The sequence below is a fragment of the Corvus moneduloides genome, chromosome 14 (assembly GCF_009650955.1).
Source record: "Corvus moneduloides isolate bCorMon1 chromosome 14, bCorMon1.pri, whole genome shotgun sequence".
Classification (NCBI taxonomy): domain Eukaryota; kingdom Metazoa; phylum Chordata; class Aves; order Passeriformes; family Corvidae; genus Corvus; species Corvus moneduloides.
In genome coordinates, this window is record NC_045489.1 from 19,124,103 (window position 1) to 19,142,360 (window position 18,258).

General features: G+C 51.4%; 1 protein-coding gene across 3 annotated transcripts in view; it reads right to left on the bottom strand.

The window, feature by feature from the left end:
- LOC116450804 (vascular endothelial growth factor receptor kdr-like) overlaps positions 1-18,258 on the bottom strand; it is a 120,747-nt gene that overhangs the window by 79,175 nt on the left and 23,314 nt on the right. For all 3 annotated transcript variants that reach the window (XM_032123603.1, XM_032123604.1, XM_032123602.1), the window contains exons 2-3: positions 9,383-9,479; positions 5,550-5,752 (exon numbers count right to left, since the gene is read on the bottom strand). In XM_032123603.1, the coding sequence (XP_031979494.1) occupies positions 5,550-5,752; positions 9,383-9,479 (300 nt within the window). The remainder of the gene's footprint in view (positions 1-5,549; positions 5,753-9,382; positions 9,480-18,258) is intronic.

Sequence of the window (18,258 nt, forward strand, 5' to 3'; positions counted from 1 at the left end):
TCCATGCTTTGTCTGGAATTATGTTTCAAGCAGCAGGAGAATTTATAAATTCTGACTCCTCCCACCAGATTTTAAGCAGGCTTTGACTTTGTAGAAAATATTCCCCAGCTTTATTAAGAACAGATCTCCCACCCTGGGGAAGGCTCAGCAATTAGCAGCTACTGAGTGGATAAAAACCAGGAAGGAAGCAGTGGGGGAAGTGTGGGTGATTTTGGCCTTTGGACTTCCATTTAGAAATTCTTGATCCATGAGGAAGGATTGGCTCCTCTTCCTGCTGGGCTGTCAGGAGCTGTCACTGACGGTGCCAGGAACTTCTGCTGCTCCTCCAAGGCTTGTCTGCTTTAAAGTGAGACCCTTTAGGATATGATTTGAAGATAATGCCTTGAATCAGAGCTAAAAGCATCTCGATTTCCCTTGGATCTGGCCCTTATTCCCTGAGGGACAGCAGTGAGGGTGCTGCACAGGGCACAGCCTGTGTTCCGTGTGCTCTGACGCTGAGCTGGGATGTGCAGCCAAGCCCTCCCAGCGCTGCTGTGGGACAGGGACAGCCACTTTATCTGCCTGGCAGACAGCTCAGCTGCTGCCTATCTCAGCTGGCCCAGGCTCTGGCAGCAAGTGCAGCTGTCTGCAGCCTGAAAGGAAGGAGAAATGCAGCTCCAACTCTGTTCCCACTGGTAATATCTCGAGAAAAGCGAGCCAAAGCCCAGAGCTGTCACCCTGGCCCTGCAGTTCTGCTTCTCACTTTTAGATTATCTCTGTGAACTGTCAAGAGGATTAAGGAGGCAGAAATCAGCTTCAAAGAGCATCAGAACCAAAGTATGATCTCATCTGAGGGGTGCTTCCATGCACTTCCAGCCTCTTTAGATTCCTCGTGGTGGGAAAGGGCTGAGGGTGATGGGGCTGCACATCCCTGGGCTGTGCTGTGGGCGAGGAGGAGGCTGTGGCTGATGTGAACTCCACCCTGGTGCGGCACTTGGACCACCTCTCCTCACTCTTTGTAGCAGCAAGGCAGAGCTCCGGCCCTTCCCAGGAGCTGAGATGCTCCAGCAGGGAGATGCTCCAGCAGGACAAGCTGCTTGGATGCATCCCCCTTTTCCCTCTGGAATGGCCTCAGCAGGACTTGTGCTCCCATATCAATGTCTGTCTTGCTTCAAATTCGATTTCCAGCCCTCGTGCTCTGGACTTCTGGTAGGACTGCACTGTGGCTGGTGCCTCCATGCGTGCCCACATGGGCTTTAGAAGGAGCCAGAACTCTAATTTTCTGCGGGGACATCCTCTGGATTTCCCGTGTTCCTGTGAACGTCAGTGCTGAGAGCCAAATGGGTGGAAGCAAAGGAGTCCCCGAGTCCTGTGTGTTCTTGATTCACTCACACTGAGGTGCTGAAATACCAGTAGCTGATGGCTCTGGGTGGGCAGACCCTGTCAAAATGTTCACTCTTAGAATGTTTGTGTGTCCACTGGGACAAGCAGGAATTGGGGAACCCACCCCAGGCTGCTCAGACCCTCGTGGGCAGCCAGCACTGGGCTCACACACAGCATTTCGTGCCAGCTGCAGTCGGAGGAGGTGAGACTCGTGTTTCTGCAGCAGTTATTTGAGAACCAGCACTATCATGGCCATAATTACTTCAAGAAATAAAAGAACAGCCCTGCTTTGCATAAAAGAAGCTGAAGGATGTGTGTGGCTGGCCCCACACACTGAGGAGGTGCCTCTTTTAGCCCTACAGCTCTGCCATCAGCAAATGCCATCAGGGGGTGGGCAGGAATCCCAGCTTGGGAACCTGGATGAACTTTTCCAGACACTCTTTGGCAAGATGTGCCCAGCTCCAGTTACCTCAGCACTAAAGTCACACAAGGTGGAGGCAGCAGGGTTGGGTGAGCTCATTCCTTGCTCTGATCACTTGCTGAGGGGTACAGAATGTGCAGCAAACCCTTGACTGTGACACAGGGGCTGCTGGGGGATCTTGGAGCTGGGGCAGGATTTGAGCCAGGAGCTCTTCCAGCTGACACCCAGAGGACTCTGACTTTGCTGACACTGACAGCATTTCAAACAGCTGAGAGCTGCAAGTCCTGACTCGTGTCTAGACTGGAGCCTGGGGAAGCCCTTTGGGAAGGTGGAATGAATCTTTGCTTGATTTGTCTTTTTTTTACTCCTTCTCTAAGCCATGTTAAATTTTATATGTGCCCCAGTGTCCTGGTTTCAGCTGGGAATGATACCTGTGTGTGTATGTAGGACAGGAAAGGCAACGAGGCATTGGAAAACGTGGGATGTGGGACCTGGCATGATGTAAAAGATACGGAATAAGGAGTGGATGTGGACCTGGTTTTGTCTGGGATAGAGTTAGTTTTTTCTAGCTGGAGCAGTGCTGTGTTTTGGATTTAATGTAAGAATGAAGTGGATAACACACCAAGGGGAGCACTGCCAGGAGGACTGTCTGCATTTCCCCACAGCCTGCCCTTTCCCTTGGCACAGGGATCCCAAAGGCTGGAATAAATGAGTGTATTCCTCACAGGGAGGTATCCCTTGGTCATGAGGGGTAACTGCACAGGGCAGATGGAAGCAGATGCCGTGTCTGGGTGGCTGTGGCAGCATTTTCCACGGAGCTGCTCTGCCCATCCAGCCCCACAGTGTGGGACCAGACACTGCCTTTCCCTGCAGAGAGTATCCCTCGGAGCTGCGATGGAATTCATGCAGTTAAGAACTCCCAACTCTTCCTGTTCCAGCCCTGGGCTACTCTGTATTTCCAACAAGGAGATGGGCAACAGGAGAAGGGGTTGTCTTCCTCTTTCATTAAGATCCTTGGGACTTGCAGCTGCAGTGGGAGGCAGAAAAGGCTTCGGGAACAATTAATTCAGGATGAAGCTCCTGAGCTGTGCCTCCCTGAGTGCCGGAGCTGAGGGGTGGCAGCTGTCAGGGTCCCCCCTGACCCCGGGGATGTGCAGAGTCACGGCTCCACCACCCCACAGGGAGAGCTGCGAGTGCCAGGTCCTGCCAGAGCCCACAGACCCCACCAGGGAGGCTGGAAAAACAGGAGCCAGCACAGGAAATAATGGCCAATAAGCAGGGCTTCCGACACAATCATGTTCTCATTTCGGTGTCAAGCAGCCGGCCAGGAATGAAGGGAAAAATACCATTCCCCTTCCTTTTTTGGCAATAATGGCTTGTAACCTCAGAGGAATCTCCAGCCTTCAGGGGCTGGCTCCACATTTTCTCCCTCCACCTGGCTCAGCCTCACAAACACCCTGCTGAGCACTTGCTGTCTCCACAAAACATCCCCAGAGATGAGCTTTGGGTCTCACCCCTGTCTGGCGCTCCCAGGGATCTGTGAGTTCCCTCCCTTGGAGACAGCTGATGGGTTTCTCAGTGCTGCCCAGACACTGTCACAGCAATTTCCTTCAAAAGGCACATTTAAATATTGAAGAAAGCCATAGGTGTGCTCTGAACTCCTTGTTTAAGTCCAGAGCAGTTTCCTCGTCCCCAGGACAGCCTGCTGGCTTCCAACAAATATCCACAGGAATTGAATGGGAGGAAGAGTGTGCCCTGAGGACAGACCCATGCTGAGGTATAAATAGCTCCTTTTCACAGGGCCAAGCAGCTTCCTCAGCCTGGCAGGCCAGATCCCAGCAGGAACCTGCAGCTTCTGCGCTCAGAAGAGCCCTGCTTTGGGGTGCACAGGACAAGCTGGACCATTTTCCACTCATTTTCCTTCCATGACTTTTCAAGCACAGGAAAGCTCTGAGTAAGAGCTCTCAGAGCAGGGAGGACACGGGACACAATTAAAGTGCACCTGAGAGGGTGATTTTGTGCTGTTTGTCAGCAGGGCCTTGGCACAGCAGTCTCAGCAAGCAGGAGGACATCCTGCCATTTTTTTAGATCAGCTCTGTTCCAAGAGCATCCCCGGAGAGGTTTTTCATAACTTGGGATATTTTCTTCAGGAAAGTGCTCAGGCAGTCCCAAAAGATCCACGACATTTCCTGCACGTGCTCCTGCCACAGAGTAATGAAGGGCTGGGTAGGCAGCCAGGGCACTGAATCAGGGGAGAGAATTGAGTTTCCTGGAGTGTGGGACGGCTGGGTTAACAATGTTGGACCTGGGGCGTCTGAGCTGGGTGTAATGGGAAAAGGAAACAGCTCAGCACAAGAACCAGGGTGGATAAAGCAACCAGAGCACCAAGAAAAAAGCAGAGAAAGGAAGTAGAAAGGGAGAAAAAAAATGACTTCAGGAATTAAGAAGTAACACCAAAAAGCCACTTTCCAATTAGAGGAAAACTTGCTGGGAAAGCAGGACAAGGGTAGAAAGGGACTCTCTTCAACAGGCAGGAAAGTGTCACCCACATGAATCGAGCAGGTGTGTTCACCTGGAGGTGCAAAAGCTGATTTTAGCTGTGTGGGCATATCAGAGTCCCTTGGGGGATGGAAGTCACTCCTCGTGTTGGCTCACCGTCATTAGCAACACCCTGAGACCCTGAGTCAGAGCTGCCCAGCAAAGATTTACGTTTTCTGGAAGTGTAGGTTTGCAGCACTCTTCAAATACCATCAGACAAACTCACTGCCTTGCCAGCATTTGTGTGAGTAAGAGGATTCAAAGAACCACATTTTAGCGTTTACTAGGAAAATGAAAAATGAATTCATCCCCATGAGCATTTGTGGGGTAGCGAAGGCTGAGCCCATCCGGCACCAGAGGAATTCGTGTCATCCCCTATTCAAGGCACTAAAAGTCAGCTCCTTCATCTGAGGATTCACAATCTCAGCTTGGAAGATTCAAGATGATTCAGTGTTTAGTAATGCATTTGTCAAGTAGATTTGAAAAAACTCCAGCATTTGGGGGGAATATTCAAACAAAAATTCCCATTATTGGAATGGCTGTTCAATAGGTTGCATTCACTCAACCACAGAGGACCATGCTCCTCTGAAGTTCCTGCTGCCATTTATTCTTGGATCTGAGCTCAATGATTCTGACACATGGGGGAGAGGCAGCTCAAAGGGAACCAAAATGAGCAATGGGATATTTTTTACAATAAAATACATCCAGTGCAGTCTGGTAGGGAATGTCTCACAGATGTGAGGACAAAGCAGTACATAAATGTGTAGGAGGGAAGGAATTACAAAGAATCCTGTTGGGAAGGTTCATGCCTGGGGAGGAAGGGAAAGAGAGAGGGCTTGGGCATTCAGGATGAATCTTTAGAAAAGCACTGTGACAGCAAAACCCTTTAGGATTGAAGAATTCAGTCTTGAAAGGAAAGGATGTTTAAGGAAGTCGGTGGATCTGTTACTTGGGACACTAAAATGATGGGAGAATCCAGCATTCCAGTCCTGGAACTGAACAGGATGGGTGATCTCTGGTTCTCACATCCATGTCCCTGAGAATTCAGCTGGCATGAAAATCCGGCTGCCATGAGAATCCACCTATATTTGGTCTGTTCACAGTGTCAGAGCTGCTGCTTCCTCCTGGGTCAGCAGGGAGGTGGGATCTGGGAGAGCCCCTGCATTGCTGGTTCTGCCTCACACAGCTCCCACAGCCGAACACAATTTAAAAAAATTGGAATTCTTACCTTGGACAAAGACGTAGATCCTGGCCACAAGCCCCTGGTGCTCGGGGGTGCTGTTGAGGGCACAGCTGAGGTACCCGGTGTCGTTGGCCGTGGCTCTCCTGAGGATGAGCTGGCTGCAGCTCAGCCCGGTGACATCGCGGCAGCCGCTCACGTGCACCCGGGGGTTGTCCTCCCTCAGCTGCCAGCTCACAGACGGGGCTCCCCTGCCAGCACAACACACCCAAATCATACAGGATTCAGGCAAAATTGGGCCTTCCTTCAGGCTAGTTGTTCCCAGTGCTCCTACCCTTGTCATTCCCAAATAAATGGTAAAAGTCGTCAGGTGTTTGCACTTCCACCCATCAGAAACTGAGCTGGATCACCCCACGCTGTTCCTCAGAGCAGGGGACATTCCTGAAATACTCCCTGCAGCAAGCTCCTGGAGAAAAGTTTAATTTCTCTTCTGACACACTGCCTGAACACAAGTTTGTTTTTACAACACTGTATTTTAGCCATTTCAAACATTAGAAAGCATCAGGTAAAATTATATGTTTGTTCCAGGCGGAGGACTTTGCATATTTTAACAGCTAAATGAATGTATATTTTCTTGCACCAAGTCTGCATGGGGAGAGGAGGATATTTATGTAATTTCACATCATCTTTCTTGCTTAATCAGCAGTGGCTCAGTCTTGATTTTTGTGAAGGCCTTGGAACTAACCAGGTTAAAAATCTGGGAATATCTGCTCAGGACACTTTTTTCCCAATTCCCCTTGTGACAGCAGCCAGAACATCGAGCCAGGAGGGCAGAGGATGCACATTCCACCCAGCCGACCCCTCTGCTGCCAGATCTCCGAGCACAGCTCATGGCCAATGCAATTCCATGGAGTTCAGGCCAAAAAGCAGGGCCTGGGTGTCACCTGCTGCAGGACCCAGGGCTCCCAGCTGGTCCAAGCCACAGCTGGACGTGCTGGTCCTGCTGTGCTGGAAGCACCAGGCCATGGCAGCAGGAGCTCCTGCAGCTCCCTCTGAGGGCTCTGGGGATGGACCAGAGATACCACACAGGCCTGTGAGATGAAGATGATGAGGGTTTCTGTAGCAAACTGGTTTTCAGTGTGGAAACTGGTGGGTCAGGGGGGTAATCACCCGTGGATTTTGCTGGGGTAGAATATGGTGTTAGAGAGAGGGAGCTCTGTGTGTGTTTGCAGAGGAGCCACTCTTCCCCAGAGCAGGGGGCTGGCTCCCCCCTCTCACTCTCTGAATACCCACTGGCATTTGCTGAGCTGAGGAAGGAGAGAGAAGCCCTGGATTTTCCCAGCTGAGAGTTGCCAGGGAGAAATCCGGTCTAGACACACTGACCCAGGGCTGGGGTAGTAAGGCCCAGAGTGGCATCTGTGTGAAATTCCCAGCTAGCCAATAACTCCAGTGGCCTGCAGTGGGGCAATAGGTGCAGTCAGAGCATGTGTGCCAGGACATCCAGGGACATTTCCACAAACATCCTCTTGGCCCTCGTTCCCGCCCGTCCCTCTGTCGCCTTCCTGCAGAGGAGGCGGACATGGAGCTGAGCTCTTGAGGTTATTCCCAGCACAAAGCTGAAGGAGAGCACTGGGAAAAGTGGGAATATCCTTTCTGGTGAGCAGCCTCGCCCTCGTTCTCGGATGCTCTGGTGGCTTGGACAGCCCTACCCCACGTCAGAGCAGCTTCCTGTCCCTTCCGAGCACCCAGAGCTCTGTCCCCACCTTACCCACGTCATTAGTGACTCCAGGACTGGGATTCCTGGCCCGGAATAGGGAACAGAGCCAGTTCACATGGAGACACGGCTCCCAGCACGTCACTGCGTCCCTGCCCCTCCTCACCCACACCCACCCTGGTGTCCATCGGCGCCAGAATTCTGCTCTGGTGGCCCTGCAGGGCAGCATTGGGATTTCACACCTGTGTTTCCTTAAATCTGCCCACTTTTCCCCCCTACACACTTTATCCCAGTGGAAGGTGAAGCCTTTGCCTGTTGCTTTGGGATTTTCACACATCTGGCAGAGGGGAGTGGCAGCAGCAGCTTCGGCCCCAGTACCACAAGCCAGGAAATCTTGGCCAAGAACCTCAAAAGCCTGGAGCTGAGGGGAGGAGGGACATCCCCACATACCTGCCAGGGCTGCTGCCTCGTGCTGTGCCCCACACAGCCCAAATGCCTCTGGAAGCACAAAGAATTCCAGAGCTCCCCAGGGGCAGGAGCTAACCTGTGAGTGTGCAGAGGGGGCAGGAGGGCAGACATCCCCAGAGGGGCTGATCCAGGGAATCTTGCATTCAGAAACCACACTTCCCTTCTATTCCCAGCTCCTGCATGACCTGAGCCAAGGAGCTGAAGTGCTCCAGGCCTTGATCCCGTGTTACATCCCATGCTCACATCCTGTTGTGCTTCTCAGACCTTTCATGGGGATTTCTTGCTTTGCATCCATAAAGCAACGTGGGACTGAAGTGCTAACAACTCCTTCAGCTATTTATTCATCTGGTGGTATGAGAAAAGTAGGGTGCTCCTCCAGATTAAAAAGGTGGTGGATGGAGCACTGCTGGGAAATGCTAATTTAATTGGCCTGGGGCACTCCAGGGACCTCGAGTCCACACAGGTTTTATGGAGAGCACCACTGAGATGTTAAAGGGCTGCTTAGACTTTATTGCCATCATGCTTGCTGTTTGCCAAGCTAAAAATACCACTGGAAGGTTGCTCTGACCTCGTACGCCACATGGCAAGCCGGAGGTATTTGGAAAAAAGCTGCCTTACACTCCAGGAGAGATCCCAAATTTACACAGGCTGAGTCCATTCACCTTTCTCTACAACAAAGAATTAAATAGTCTGGGACAAAAATCAGAGGAGATGTGTCACCATAACCTAAGGCTTAGATTCACCTTCCCACTGCTTTTTTTTACTGCTTTCAGTAACTTCTGTTGCAGGAAACCATCCAGGCAGTGGCTCCAGCCAAGGGAACCTTGCAAGAAGGTGTAAAAACAATGTGTGTGTGTGAGAGAGAGAAATTGTGAGAGTTTGTGTTACCTTCAGCCTTCTCTCCTGCAACGCTCTCAGAAAAAAACCTGAGGAGCAACCTCTGGCAGCAGCAAAGTGTAAAATTCCCCCTCAGAACAAGCAGCACCTCCATCCACCTCGGTCTGAGGCCTTTTGTGGGACCCAGCAGCTGCTGTGTGTTGAGGCACAGCACAGTGCTCTGGGTGTGCTTCTTCCTCGTGTGTCAGCTGCATCCCCATCCCCAGAGCATCCTCTCCCTGTCATCACCCAAAATCCTGCTGGTCCTTGCATGGCTGGTGGCACACCTTGTGCCAGGACTGAAGAGCTGCTGTCTTTTACAGCATCAGCACTTGGGGTTTTCACAAGTCCTGGTTAAATTTGATTTAAAGGGCAGGTTATGTTTGAACAGGTTGGGTCTTTGAATGTGCACACAGTGACTGCTGCTTATTTAAGTGTCTGTGATGGGTAGGTGGTGGCTCCTGGAGATCTTGTTTGTCATTTCCTCATGGACAGGGAGCAAAGGAGTGATTTTAGCTGCAGAGGAGCTGAATCTGCCCCTTTTCCAGAGAGGATTTCCAGCCATGTCCTCAAGCACGGTACATCCCGCTCCCATGAGCTCTCCCCTGTGCTGACTCAGGGCTTTGCCTTGGCCCCTCTACAACACGAAGAATTCAGCCAAGCTGACCCCAGACTCTCCTCCCTGCTCTGTCCCAGCCCGTCCACCTCCCTCTGCACAGCCCCAGCTCCCAGCTGGCCGAGCATCAGGCTCTGCTCTGTCCTGGAGCTCTGCTGGGCCAAACCAATCAACACAAGAAACGCAGCGTTCTGGAGCAATCCTTACCAGCATTTGATTTTTAGGGTGTCTCCTGGTGAGATGACGATGTGGTCCTTTGAAATGCTCAGCTTTGGTTTCTGAAAAAGCTCTTCCTCAGGGAGACCTGACCCAAAAAAAGAAGGAACCATCATTAGTTCAGACGGGCTATTCACTGGCGTCAGGGCAGCACAATGCACTCGGGACAAGCTCTTTGTTTTGTAAATAGTTCCTAATTTGGGGGCCCACACAGTGCTGCATTCATCCCGTGTAGTTCAGCTGAGTGGGGTTGGTCGGGAGGTGCCCCCAGTTTGGTTTTGTTCCCTTTATTCCTCTCTCTCTTTTCCGACACTGAGCGCCTGCGTTTGTGCCAACAGTGTTCCGAGCCAGCTTTATTACTGAATTATTGCAGATTTAGGAGAACAGAGTTGTGTCAAAAGGATTTTGCACACATATAAAAGTGGAAGGAGTCAGGTGCTTGGGAAATAATTCGGTGGGTGAGCTCATACATTACATTTGAGTCAATGGGAGGAAACAATAATTCTGGGGAATTATTATAATGATTCTGGGATCAGCATTCCCAAATCAGCATTCCCAAATCCTGTGTGTGAGCTGAACCCCAGGCTCGGTGGGCACAGTGGTTGGGGTGATGCTCCCAGGGGACTCTGTGACTCTGTCAGGTCTCTGGTGACAAGGGGCATTAATGACAGCAGTGACAAAGGTCTCTCATCATCTCCTGGCCCAGGAAATGTCTCCTGCCTGTGGAACTGTCCCCAGGAGAATCTGAGTGTACACCTACAATGAGACAACATTCAGAAAGTGAAACTGAGAAGAACCAGAAGCAGAGGCTGGCCAGGCTGGTTGCTTTGTCCAAATTCAAAGCAACATAATCAAGGAGAGGAGAAACCAGGCTCAGATAAGGATCTCCACTTCCAAAGCTCTGACATTAAAGTCGTGTTTTCTTTCCCCTCCTGCTCTTCAAATCTCTCCTCCTTTGCCTCGCACTCAATAAGCCAGAAATCCTCACTGGGCTCCCAGCACAGGCATTATTTGCAGCAGGGAGGGAGATAACATATCTAGCAGAAACACCAGGCTTTAACTTTTCAACTGCACAAAGCAGTGATTTTCCTGCCTCCTCCTCTCTACTCTCATCTCTTTGCTGCTTGATTTCAGTAAATGCTCTTTGCCTGGCATCAGTGTGGGCAGTGACTCGCTCCCGCTTTGGAGTCTGGGGCTTCTTCTGGGAGCCCGTGGAGTTCCCGTCAGGAACTCAGTGGAGGGCAAGTAATCTCATGGCACCCCAGAGTCCTTCCAGAGGGGATCCTGCCCAGACACCACGGTGCTGGACTCCCCTTGGAGCCACTGACCCATCCTACAGACTCTGGCTGGGGCTTTGAACCGGTCCTGGCCACCAGAGACAGATCCAGCCCGCTCCCCCCTGCTTTGGCAGCTCCATCTCCAAAGTCCTTTGCAGAACAAGAAGTTGGAGTCTGGCCAACACAAACTCCCTCCAGTGGCTCTGTGTGACATTATTTAGCACCTCCAAACTGCCATTCCATGGAATGCTGGAGAGGCAGAGTAGCCAAGGGGCTCCAGCCCCGCAGTTCCCATTTCTTTTGGGAAGCACTGCTGTTCCTAAACCCCCTCAGGACGGCGCACGCAGGGAGCAGCATCACACTGAGCTGAGAACCAGCAGAAAAAGCCCCAGACTCTGCAGGAGGAGACACTGCCAGGCCAGTCCATCCTTGCTCTTGGCTCCAAGTCCCCTCTGGATTCCAGACAGAGCCAGTTCCCACCGGGAATGGGCTGAGCTTTGGCACAGGTTCTTCCATGGTGCTGAGGTATTTCACAGCCCCTCCAGACTGACTGTGCTGAGCTTTGCAAAAATGCTCCAGGATATGGCCAACAGCTTCAAATTTGTCTGTCAAGTGCCATTAATTTGCCAGCTGAGGGGGGTTTGGGTCCCCGTAGCTCTTCCACGATCTGCTCTGGGCTGTTGATGCCGTGACTTCAGCCAGGACTTAGAAAATCCTGGGGTTAGAAATAAGATTATTTCTCTCCTTGTGTGCCTTCAGTTGTTCTTAGGGCTTAGGGGGTCTCAGCTGGTGTCTTGAGCTGGGCTTTTGACCAGCCTGGATTGTAGCTCTCATGGGCAAGTGTGGCACTGTCAGAGGGTGTGGGGTGAGAGCCTGAGCTCTGTTCTGACTGCAGAGTCCTTGGGCTTTTACAATACTTGACACCGTTTTTGCTAAAAGAAAGAAAAGTATTTTTCAATTATTCTGTTTTTGCTCTTGAGTTACTTCTTGCCCAAAGTTTATTTTGGCTTGGGGAGCTGAAGAACAGAATAAACAAAGTGGAATTTCAGTGCTTTTCTACCCCACAGAGGACAGGAAGAGAAATTCCTGTGCCACACACACATCTGGTCTCTGCTGGCAGGTGACAGAAGGTTTGTATGAACACAGCCTGTGCCCCTTCTGCCACACCAGAGCTGAGTGGGCTGGGAAAAGAACATTTTGAGGGCGGAACAGAGAGAGTAGTGAGGGCAAGGTCAGGCTGTGCTAGGGCAGGACACCTAATGCCAAACTGGCAGAGTCACACCTCACAACATTCCTAACCTCCCCTGGTCCCGTTAGAGCTAGACTTGAGTTTTTGGAGGCAAAGCTGGGGACAGCCCCAGGGTGTGTTGCAGGAGGAGAAAGGGATCTGCTCCACTTTCATATTTGTTGTCTGTGTTTGAGGAGATTCATGCCTTTAGCGAGGCTTTAGGATGCTGCAAGGGAGGACCAGGCATGGTCCTGGCAGTGCATCCCCCCTTTTCCACAGCCCTGCTCCCCAGCCTTTGTCCCTAAACCCAGGACCCACAACCTGCCCAGGGTGGGGTGGGTGACCTGCTGGGCTGAGTCCTGCTGAGGCTGAAGTGCTCTGAGTGCACTGTTCAAGTTGCAATGCCCAAGCCCAAAAGAACATTGTCCTCTCCTCCCTGTTAAGTAATTCTGGCCCTGCTCCAGGGCTACGAGGGACATAAAATTAAAAACGAGCACTCATTACTGTGTCATGACCACGGCAAAGCTCCTTGTGAGGGCCACAGGGAAAGTCCTTGGTTCCACAGCTGTCCTTGCCATTCCCTGTGGAGCTGACCCTGCTCCTGGTGAGCTCCTGGTGCAGCCTCCTTCCCCAGATCCCTGGCATGGTTTGGGATGAGAGGCTGGAGTGGTAATCCTGCAGGTTTGGCAGGGAGCTCGTTGCCTCCTGCAGAGCTACAGAAAGGTCTCAGCACCACATTCCCCTCTGTGAGCCAGGGGGAAGGACAGGCTCCTCCTGGGAAGGGAACATCTACTCGGGTTCTTCACATCCCAGCCCTGCCTTGGAGCCAACACAAATTGGCTCCAGCAAGACAAGAGCAGCATCTCCAGGATAAAGATGCCCCTGGAAAGAGCCCCAGGTGAGGACAGGGCCTCTGTCCAGAGCCTCCTGCACCATTTCTGACTCTGGGAGTGTATTCCTACCTCCAGCTCAGCCTTTAACATTCTGCTCTCGGCAGCAAAAACCGCAAACACAGCACAACCACAAATCCTCGGGAGTGAAATGTGAAAGGTTGACTGATACATTATCCAGGGGAGAAAAATATATTGAAAACTGCTTTTCGTGGGATAATCTGATTTTGCAGCACGGCCAACATTAAACACGGGAGGCTCCCCAGGCAGAGGGTAATGGGTGACCTCCCTCGCCTCTCTGTCAGATGGTTTCCAACTCCATCTCACTTGGCACGGGGAGATCCCTCCCACGCACAGCCTGATGCTCCATCCTGGGCCCAGCAGTGAGCAGGGATAAAAAGTATTTTAAATCTCTGTTCCTTATTGTAAGAGCCTTCCTCCAGGCATCCTCTGGGCACAGCAGCTCTCCCTGGCAGAGCCCTCACAGACGGCTGTGAGCCTGGCCCTGCCTCGGTGTCGCTCAGTGACAGCTCAGGCAATGTGATACCTGATTAAGGGATCCAGGGATCCCCTCTGGCCACGGGCAGAGCTGGGGGACAGAGCCCACACAGCCCCTGCTTAGGATGACGAGGAAATAATTGCTGGGCAGAGCAGAGGGTGCTGTGCTGGCAGCGAAATGAGGCAGGTTAGAGCAAGGGTTCTGCCAGGGCTTGGGAACACAAATAGCTTTTTGCACATGGGTGAACTCCTGGGACTGTTCATGTGTGTAAAGTCCCTCTTGACCAGAGAGCCGGGCCCTGGGCACCTCAGGGCCCCTTGGAAAGGACTGGAAGTCAGAGTTTGGAGCTGATTTGAGTCAGGGAAGGAGGGTGACAGACACACAACATTTAAAACCTGTTTTGTCACTGCTGAGGATACTCCTGTGAGCTGTGCTTGCCTGGCACAGGAAATCCAGGAGCTCCAAGAGCCCTGTGGAATCACCGGGAGCTGTATGGACACCACACCTTGCCCTGGTCACCAGTGAGAGGTGAGCACCAGTGACTGGGATGGTGCAGAGGCAGAGCTGTCCCCTCCCCTCCTGCCAAACAACTCTGTCCCTGCAGCAGAAACGACACCAGGGAGATGCCAGTGTGCTCCCCTCCGAGCTGCCAGGGCCCCTCATCACAGGCACAGCGTGAGCACACCTCAGAATGAGCAGGTGCCCGTGTCAAAGGGTATTTTCATGCTTCCATCCCCAAGGAAATCTAGTTTTGCTGGAATTGGAGAGCTCAGGGATTCACTGAAAAGCTGTGTGTGTTTAAACCAATGGCCTGCAATCATCTTAGGATTTATTTCAAGGTTACCCCCATGGAAAGAGAGGACACCACAGCACTGCCAGCATTATTGGATCACAAGCCTTGCAATATTTGGGGTGTTTATTAAGTCTTCAGCTCCTGGAATCAGCCTTCCCTTGTTATACTCCAGTGATTTTCTATTCTTTTTAAAGGTTTAAAAAGACAGCAGCAAATGACTAAAGAGACCCATCTCCACCCCTCTTTTTGTTGTGGATTTGGACATAGGATTTTTGATTCTCCTAGGCATTAATGAAATGTTTTGTGCTCTCTATTCATGATGCAAGATCTCCTAAATGAAATGTTATTGCTCCCACTGGCTTTCCCAGCAGAGGAGAAGGGAGGCTTTTGTGGGGAAGGTCTTGGCTGTAAGTCAGAGATAAAACTTCCAATTTTTGTCTTTTCTGCTGGCTGGTGAGCTCTGTGTGGAGGCACTGATGGGAGCTGAGGCAGGGCAGAGGCTGCAGGTGGGGAATGTGTAGGTCGGAATCCTTTGGGGAAAACCCCTCTAGACCTAATGTGGTTTGAGTGCCTCTCTGCCATTTCCTGTGCTCAGGGAGCTGCTTTTGATCAGATTATTTGCTCTCTCAATTCTCCGTGTGTCTATTGAGGGTAATAATTTGTCTGTGATGATTTAAACCCTTCATCTTTCCCTGTGCATCTCCACTGTGCTAAGCCACCTTTCCTAGAGGAGGAGGTGAGTAGGGGTTCAGTCTCTCACAGCCTCTTGCCAGGACTCTCTCCCTTGCCTGCTATTCAGGCTGAACTGTTTTTAAGGAAAATGGTTCATCAGCTTTTAAAGATTTTCTATTTCCTTTGTTTGTTTAGGGGGAATGCTTACTAGAGGCTTCTCTTCCTGTGGTTTTCCACCTCAAAATAACCAGGAATCCCCCAGGGTGGCCCTGCTGTGGGTGGGCACAGAGCTGACAACCTCCAGGCCAGAGCCAGAGCTTCCCTTCCTACAGAAGCCAAAGAAGTTAATCCAAAATTAAATTAACAATCGCAAACTCATCAGGAGAGATGGCAAAGATTCCTTCAGGATATTCAAATGCAAGTGTTAACCCAAGAGTATCTCTGGCAAAGCAACAGGATTCCTGTTCCCATTGATTTTCCCAGCCAGGGAAGGCAGGATTTGCTCAGCTGAGTCACGAGAGAGGGGAGCAGTTCCCACCCATTCCTTGCTGCCTGCTGCCAGTGGAAGCTGTGTGAAGCTCAGCCAGGGGCAGCAGTTGGGGGGTAAATGATCTGAAGTGACAACAACAAAAAATTAAATCATTAGTCTGGAGCGGGGAGACATCAACAACAGCGCAGTAAAAACAACGGCTAAGTGGAGAAAGTGTTTGGAGATCAGATATGGCTTTGGCCCAGCTTTTGGGATTTGTTCCTACAAGGCTTTTCCTCACCTGCAGATGCATCAGCGCTTCCTGCTGAGGTGGCACAGGGTCACCCTGGTTTCCTCCTGTAATCAGCAAAAGCCTTCAGCAAGGCCATTGAATGCTCTGGGTGCTGACACACAAACCCTGTGAGCTTTCCTTGGGCTTTCTGCAACCAAAACATCACCTTTGGGGTTCACTTGCCCCTGCTCCAAGGCAGCTCCTGGAACTACAAAGCCTTTGCTGGCTGCCCACGCTCTGCATCGCTGCATTGGCCGCAGATTTATGGAAACAGGTCACAGAAAGCCACTCCAGGTCAAAATTGTTTGGTTGTGGGCAACAGCAGCTCATTAATCAGGGCCATTGTTTTCCCCCTGACACCACAGAGAGTCCCCAGGAGCAGCAGGGATCTCAGCACCCCGTGCTGCTGGTGAGCTGGGCAGTGAGGGGACACGTCCTTGCTTTGGGACTGGCTGATAAGCCAGGAACACGGATCCGCATGAAAAATAAACATGATATCTGGGAAAGGAGGTGGCAACATCTGCAATCATCTGCCAGGCACTCAAGCACAATTTGAAGTATTTAGGAAATGTGGTAATCTCATGTCGATGGAAAAAAGGCTGGGAATGTTGTTACTTCTTGATCCAAATTATGGCAATTCCTCTGGGAAAGAGAAGACCTGGCACTTCTCCATGATGAGGAGATATGCAGACCCAGTGGGAACGAGATGCACAAAAAAGGAGCCCCAAAGACTCTAGGGGGAAAAAAAAATCCAAAAATGTGAGGTATGAAGCCGTCTTTGCCTCTCCCCCCAACGTGGTCTCCTGAGAAAAGCTGGAGGGCTGCAGATGCGAGTGTTTCCAATGATTCCCAGACAGGATTACTTCATCAGCGCTCCAGACATAGCTTTCCTTCCTCCTCACTGGCCATCCCCAGGACAGGGCACATTCCTCAGGCAGGGCTGGGAGTGAGGAGGGATGGGGGCACCCAGGGGGCTCCAGGATGACCCATCCCGGGGAGCAGCCCCGGCCAGAGGCAGACACAGCTCTGTGGTGGCTTTGGATCACCCTGTGCTCCCGCTGGCCAGCCCGGCCCTTCACCTCCTCCCACGGGACTCAGGGAGCACTTCCTGCACTCCAGAGCTAATCCAGCATTTCTCTGGAAGTGAACCTAGCCAGGATTTCTCCCCTTTCTCCAGAGCACTGGGTAGGAAAATGGGAAGGGGGAAGGCTTCCTCAGAAGGGGGAGTGGAGGGACAGCACCGACTTCTGTTCGCTGTGACAGGGACAGACCCAGGGAATGGCTGGAGCTGGGCCAGGGCAGGGTTAGGTTGGATATCAGGAAAGGTTCTTCCCCCAGAGGCTGCTGGGCACTGCCCAGGCTCCCCAGGGAATGGGCACGGCCCCGAGGCTGCCAGAGCTCCAGGAGCGTTTGGGCAGCGCTGCCAGGGATGCCCAGGGTGGGGTTGTTGGGGTGTCTGGGCAAGGCCAGGAGCTGCACTGGGTGATCCCTTGGGTCCCTTCCAGCTCAGGAGATTCTGTGATCTATCTCTGCCTCCTCTGGGCCCTTCCCAAGCTTCCCTGTGTCCCTGTGCCAACTCAGAATTGACCCCACAGGTGAACTCCTGGTGGTTTATGTGAGTTTGGATGGATAGAGCTGCAGATTTTTATGGCTTGTCAGCCCAACAGCTCCTCACAGCTACAGACGCCAAACCTGGACCAAGTTGTGGTTCCAGCTTGTCCAAACCCTGCACTAAGCTGCCTTTAATCCAATTAGAATCCCTGTCTGCAGGTAATTTGGATGAGGTGAGTAGTTACTTACAAAGCTGTGGATGCTAAGGAAGGAACGCTTTCAAATACTTTTACTTTAATTACTTTATTATTTTGAGGAGAATCATCAGATCTGCTCATTTATCAAAGGTGACACGTGAGGCTAAGGAGTCAACAGCAGTAATTCATGGGCTTCGTGTGTGCAGCACTAAACAACACTGTGCTCACTCACACATCAATGGGCTTGGATTTGGCACCTCTCTAAATTTCTCTCAAACTTATTTGTTTTGTACAGCTGCAAATAATGAAAGCAATTGTTGGGCTGACTCAGTTCCAAGAACTATTCCCCAACCTACTCATGTGCACAGTGAGGATCAGTCACTCTTGAAATCCATCCTGAGATGAGCCAGGTCCTCCCATGAAAACACAAGCAGTGAATCTCTATCGGTTCACCAGTGAGTTCCCTCTCGCTCCTGCCCAGTTTTACTCTTTGCACTGGACTTTTTAACCTGGAATTAAGGGCTTGCCTACATCCTGGTAAGAGTCGAGCTCTCCAGGGGGGATGTTTTGTTGAGGAGAATGGACTTTTTAAAAGTTAGAGCAGTGGTTGAGAAGTTTTCAGTAGGTTTTCTGTACACTCTTGTACCTTTTTCATCATTTCCTTTTGAAGCATCAAGAAACCAGATTTTAAAAACCCCAATCCTTTCCTTTTCTGGCTGGCTATGATAAGTTAATATTCATTTTTTCCTCATTAATCACATCCCTGCACAGGTATTGGCAGCCTGGAAGCGTCTGTTGTGGCTCTTTACTCCGGTGGCACTTCCCACAGAGGGGACAAGGTGCACCAGGAGTGATGAAGCTGCAGGTGGGTCAGGCAGGATACAGAGAGATTTGAGGCAGGGTTTATCTCCCTGCAGGCAAGAATTCAGTGTTTAGGAGGCGATGCAGTAACCCAGGCAGGCATCAGCTCCTAACTGAGCCCGGCTGCCAGCAGAGGTC